General features: G+C 45.5%; 1 protein-coding gene across 2 annotated transcripts in view; it reads left to right on the top strand.

Moving 5' to 3' along the window:
- The first annotated feature begins 1975 nt into the window (after nucleotides 1–1975).
- Nucleotides 1976–6072, top strand: part of TMEM131 (transmembrane protein 131) — a 217628-nt gene continuing 213531 nt past the window's right edge. Inside the window, exon 1 of one of the 2 annotated variants that reach the window (XM_087426181.1) lies at nucleotides 1976–2602. In XM_087426181.1, the coding sequence (XP_087282307.1) occupies nucleotides 2422–2602 (181 nt within the window). In that variant the 5' untranslated portion in view covers nucleotides 1976–2421. The remainder of the gene's footprint in view (nucleotides 2603–6072) is intronic. The other variant, XM_087426180.1, reaches the window with a different exon arrangement.

Genomic DNA, 6072 nt, shown 5'->3' with positions numbered 1-6072 from the left:
AGCTAATCAGAACATCAGCAGGGTGCTTGGTGATAGTTCCTTCAGTTTTAACTCATAGCTGTCTTCTTCCCAAGGCCCATGGGTGTTGGAGGGGAAGAGGTGATGGGATGATGATGGCTCAGCTCCAGGTGTTCTGCAACACACAGTTCACCAAGCTCTCTAGTAAGAGCCCTTCTTCTGTTATCATTATTCTCCCAGTAGTCTTACTGTTCTTTCCTGGGAATGAACTTCCATCACCACCCCTCCAGCTTCCAATGTCCATCAGGCACAGGGGAGGTTCAGGTATGGTGGGGCCCTAAAAGCTTACACAACTATTGGGGGGACCCCTTTAAGAACAAGAATACAAGCTTATAAATACACAGTTAGGTGCAGGGCCTTGGAAGGAATTTATGCAAGAGACAGGCCCTAAAGCTTAAGCTTCATTAGCTTCATAGGAAATCTGCCTCCAATCAAACATGTCTATATACATCTAAGCTCCAATTATAGGCATAGGCAAGTTATTTCCCATGGGGCTCTTGAGCCTCAGGCTAATCAGAGGAAGTGGTTGATTGCTGTGTAAGAGAACCTGAGCATTTCATGGTTGGAGACGCTTGTCTGCTCTGAAACCTGGTAATGGGGGAAGGGTTACCGACTCCTTGTGCTGCACATTGGAAGGTAAGCTTTGACCCAGCTAAGGCACTCAGGTTACTTATCCTTGGGCTTGAATTCTTCAGCGAGTTAAAAGCCTTCCAGAAATCCCTTGCCTTAAGCATATACAAATACGGAAAAGCTCACTTAGATATAATAACTATTCCTATTTCATTACATCAAGAACAAAATTTGATTACTCAATTTTAACACTAATATTCAGAAAAATAAAACTGCTTTTCAAAATCATTAGGGTAAGGTCATTTAAAAACATAATTTACAAATAAACTTCAGTACTTGCTTGACAGAGAAGACTACTGCATACGGTAGCACTTTGAATTCCTTTTGTAAGTCTTTCTGAAATCTTATTTTCCTATGCAGTTTCCTCTTAGACATATTAGGGGTGGACTCGGCCTTAAAAATACATTGATTCACTCAACAAATACTTCTAAGCATAAGTAAATGGCTCTGGAGTCAGGGGAAGTTACTAAGATAGTTATTAAATTAGGAGTTAGGGGAAGTTACTAAGATGAGTAAAGAGGGACTCTCTCAAGGAGCTTAAATTAAGTTTTGTAGAGAACAGCCACGCACACCAACAACCTCAACGTAAGATGGAAAGAGCATCTAAGAGGCATGAGATGGCTTCACGAAGGAGACTAAAGGAGATGGCATTTGATTTGGGTCTTGAAGGAAATATGTGAATAAAACGTCTTAAGAATCATTCCAAGACGGAGAAAGCCAGCACGGTCCCTGGACACTTTTCTAAAGAACAGTATGCCCTCTCCCTCCAGGGTCACTGCTGCTTAATACACACACAGCAGAGGGTTTTCCCGCAGCAAAGTGGACACAATCCACAGGCAAGAGGATTCCATTAAGCGCTGCAGGGTACTGTGTCTTCAAGGATACAAAGATGAATAGAGCAGGTCACCGTCCTCAAGGAAGCGGCACTAGGAACTGAATCAGGCCCGCGGTATTCTCGAAACAGCTGAGAGGCGGAGGTGCCACCAGGAGTCACTGGAATGGATTTTCAGCGCGGGGCCTCGAGGTCCGCACGCACACTCAGCCCTCCAGAAGGCTCAATCAGTGCAGCGCCCGAGATGCGGAGGTTTCCCCCCGCACCGGTGCAGCGGCCGAGCCTCCCCAACGCCCCGCAGCGGCCCCCCCAGCCCCGCCCACCCACCCACCAGAGCGGCTGCGCAGCGAGGCCGCCTCGTTTCCACGTGATCGCCGTCACTGCCTCCGCGAAGCGTGAGCCGCCATCATAAGTCCTGGCGGCCGGGCCCGAGCCCGCCTCCTTCCTCCTCCCCCGCGGGGCAGCGGTGACGGATTGGTGTTGTGTTGCCCCTGTCGCGCCTGGCCAGTGAAGCCGTGGGCCTCCGAGAGCGGGGCGAGGAGTTCGGTCCCACGGACTCCGGCGCGGACAGACTGACCTGCGGGCCGCCCAGGTGACGGCACGGCGGGGGCGGTGCCCAGGGCTGCGCCCCGCCCCTCGCAGGCCAGCGCCCAGAGCCCACGGCCCGTGCCCGTTTCCAGTATGGCCGCCCGCCGTGCTTGACCCGCGGCCTTTCCGCTTCGACTCCTCGTAGGCGATGCCGAGGCCGAGGCCGTGACTGACACTCTCGCTCACACGCACGCAGGGACCCGGACCCACGCCCGGAGCCCGAGCCCTGGGCCTGGAACCGCTCTCGCCCCCGGCGCCGCAGCCAGAGCCCGGACCACGGCTCCCGCGCCGCCGCCGCCTAGCCCAGAAGGGCCGCGCCGGACGTCGAGCGCGGCGGCCCCCGGCCGGCAGAGATGGGGAAGCGGGCGGGAGGAGGAGCGGCAGGCGCCGCTGCCGCCTCCACGTCCGCCGGGGCCGGTCTGGAGCCCGCGGCCGGCCGCGGCGGGGGCCCGCGGAGCGCGGCCGCCGGCCTCCTGGGAGCGCTGCACCTGGTGCTGACCCTCGTCGTGGCCGCGGCGCGGGCCGAGAAGGAAGGTGGGTGCCAGCCGGCCGGCTTCTTCCAGGCCCGGCCCCGCGGCTGTCACCGCGCCCTCGCGGAGGCCGCTGCCGGGCTGCGACCGGGGACGAGGGCCGCGGCGCGGGGCGCGGAAGGCGGCCGAGCGCGGGGCTCCGGCCGGCGCGAAGTTGCTCGGTCGAGTCCCGTCCCGAGCCGGGAACTTGCAGTTCGGTTGCCAACTCGCGGCGCTGGTCGCACGGAGTTGCTCTTGTTCCCCGTGATTCCTTCCCCTTGTCTGCCCTCTTGTCTCCTGTCACTGCCATTTCAAAACTTCCTGAGTTCTCGTATATTCTTGCCACTTGGCCCACTCTGCGGGGGGGGGGAGGCATATTTTTAGACTTGATTGCTGTTAATAGGCAAATTTTAGGACTTTTTCTTTGCTTGGTTGCGGTTTTAATAACGGCATGCCAACAGAGCTCACTTTAAAATGTCGTAGTAAGAATAGCGAGACTGGTGGAAAGGCTTTAAAACACAGCTTACAAAATTTTACTTTGAATTTGTTCAAACGTTTCTTGGAGAGGAATCATCTTTCTTCAGCTTCTCTGTCCAGTATCGCTTTGCAATACTGATGATTTTTTAGCTACCAATTTTTTCTATGTATGTATATAGAGAGAGAGAAAATACAATTCTGTTTGGCTCTATAGGAAGCTTTTGAAAGTCTGTTTACATTTTTTTACTTAAGACAGGTAATTGGGTGTCATTATCATTAAAGTGAAAGACTTTAAAAACAAATGTCAAGTTTCTGGTTTGCAAACCTTGATCTATAACTTAGAGCTAAGGGCTGGCCTCTGTTTAACAATGCCCGTTAGTATTGTATGAGTGTAAAACCGGTACTTTTACAGGGTTAAAAATTATTTTGTAACTTAGAAGACCAAATCTGTAATTTTGTTGGCACTACCTGTTTTTGAGCTTCGGGAAATGAGTGGTCACGGAACCTTCATGAAGAAATCACTAAAAGTGAATGGTTTTTAAAAAGCTAAGCAAAACTTGTTGGTTTAGCTTCTGTTTCACACTAAGCTGCCACCACGAGAAAATCATTTCTTGCCACAGTAACTGTAGGGTTGATGTTCTGTTTGACGGCTAAAGTCACTTGCTTTTTATTGTTATTGAAGGCAACAGCAAATGCAAACCAAATTAATGTTAAAGTGCAAATGTACTTTAGTTTACTGTTTCTTTATTTTTGTCCAAAACATTACATTCCCTCATTTAGCTTTCTAAGCAACCTTAGTCTGGGTTAGCATAGGTGGAAATTGTTCAAAGAACTGCCGTCTGTAGAAAGGATTAATTGACAGAGGCAAGATTATTTCCAGAATATAATATTGCTGCCTTAGGACCAGTCAGGCCTGGGGTTGTCTTGGTTCATCATAGGTTACAGATCTGCAGTTAGTTGATTGTTCTTGTGTGTGTCCATGGTGCCCAGCACAGTCTGGCATGTAGTTGGTGTCCAGTAAACCTAAAATAGTACAATAATTTAATGTGCATGTCTCCTTGAGTTAAAATAGTTCTTGGCAGGTATTGTGTCCTTCTTTTCTGTTCCTTTGCTTACCTTGCACAGTACCAGGCATACAGTAAGTGTTTAACATTTGTTTGAGTCAGTGAGTATCTTCATGGGCCATCAGCACAGGGAAATAAAATAGTAGTTGAGTCTGATAAAACATTGTTTGTATTATCCTTGTACTTATTTTTCCAACAGCCATCTTATATGCTAATTCTGTCTATAGTTAAGTAAACAAATCTCTTGTTTGAGGAATGTCAGCTTAAATTATGTTTGCTACATTCCCATTTATATAGTTTATAAGTTTTAGTGCATCTCTCTAATACCAGTAAATGTAAGGGTCAGGTGAGGAGTATACATGCCAGAGTGTAAAGTATGAAAAGATGTGGCTGAATCAGCCAGTGATCCTGGCAGAATCAGACGTCTTTTGTGGCCCATGTCGTGTCTGTATGAACAATTTGAATGTACAAACTAGCTATTCAAGATATCGATGGTCGTTATACTAATACAGAACATAGGCCTGTGCCCATCATAAATGGATCTGGTTCTAATCAAATATAACCTGTGCTTTCAGCCTTTTTGCTGATCAAATTCTAGTATTGTTTTTGTTTGACTGAGTAGGAGAAATGAGATTGATTTTCTTATGTGATTGTGATACCATGAGTTTGGCATCTGATGGGCACAGATACAACGTTTGCCCCAAAAGGGTGCTGTTGAGTTTTTTCAGTCTGGGCAGATTTCTGAAGGTAGCTGAATTCATTTTGTCCATTTACACCCTGAGGATTTTTTGTGTTTATTTTATAGTATAAACTAGTTTAATTTTTCGAAGTTAAGATTTACTTGCAGTTGTGGTAATGTATGATGGTTCTCTGAGTATTCTGTGTATTTTCCCTCCATTGCAGCAGAATTTCACTAGAAAATCTTCAAAACAAAATAAAACTCATTGTCTCCTCAAGAAAAGTAGCGGAAATAGCAAGATTACCTAATTCAGTTTTTCATGCTTGGACTAGATGTTGTTAATTTTCTTAAGTCAGAAGCATGAGCTATGCCTTGTCTTAACCTTCCTGTATCTTAACATCCATCTTGACTGATCTTTGGGTGTGTGTTCTCACTAGTCCAGAGAAAAGGGACCTTTGAGAATGTTTTGGCTGAGCTCTACGGTTTGTAAGGACTTGGAAAGAGTTGCCAAAGGTAGAAGGTACTAGAATTACTATCAATAACTCAGTTATTTTGGACTAGTGTCAAGATTTTTCCTGAAGCTAAGACCCAGATATTGACAATAGTGAAAATGGGTGTGTGTGTAGTGAAAATATATTGAAAATACATATTGAAAATATATGTGTATGTATTAAGCATATACTTCTTAGTAGTATTTTGATGTATAAATCAGCCCAGTATGACCAGCAAATAAGAGCTTTTTAAAAAAGCATCATATATCATGTAATATAGTTTTATTGTGAAATGGGTTTTTGGAAGGCCTGGTTGTCTTTTAATTTATTATAAATAAAAAGCTGCATTTTGTGTATCTAGTAAATATAAACTTAGATAAATTTTCAGGAATATGATTTAGTCCATGACAATTTAAATTTCAGTGTCACATGTATTATCATTAATTGGCTATTAACAGCAGGGCGAAGTTTGACAGTCTTTATTAGGACTTTTAAATTTGTTTGCCAGATACTTTAGTTTCATGCACAAATTTTTGTTTTAAGCTGTATTTGTGACAGAAGTGCAGCACGAGTGTACAAAAGTGTTTTATCTACAAAGCATATGAACAAAGTGCTTAGGAATAAAGGCCAGGAAAAAAGAGATAAAAACCTAATTTGGTTAGGTGATTTGTCTTAGGATGATAGAATGGATCTTTTCTATTTTACATTATAAAGATGTATGTAAAATATTTTAAAAAGTGATTTTCTTAAGAGTGAGATGTTTTAATCCTTCGTATGGGGGTAG

This window comes from Ceratotherium simum, chromosome 40 (genome assembly GCF_057802395.1).
Source record: "Ceratotherium simum simum isolate JZ-2026a chromosome 40, ASM5780239v1, whole genome shotgun sequence".
Lineage (NCBI taxonomy): Eukaryota > Metazoa > Chordata > Mammalia > Perissodactyla > Rhinocerotidae > Ceratotherium > Ceratotherium simum.
The sequence above is the reverse complement of the archived record's forward strand: the minus strand, read 5'-3'. Positions and strand labels throughout refer to the sequence as shown.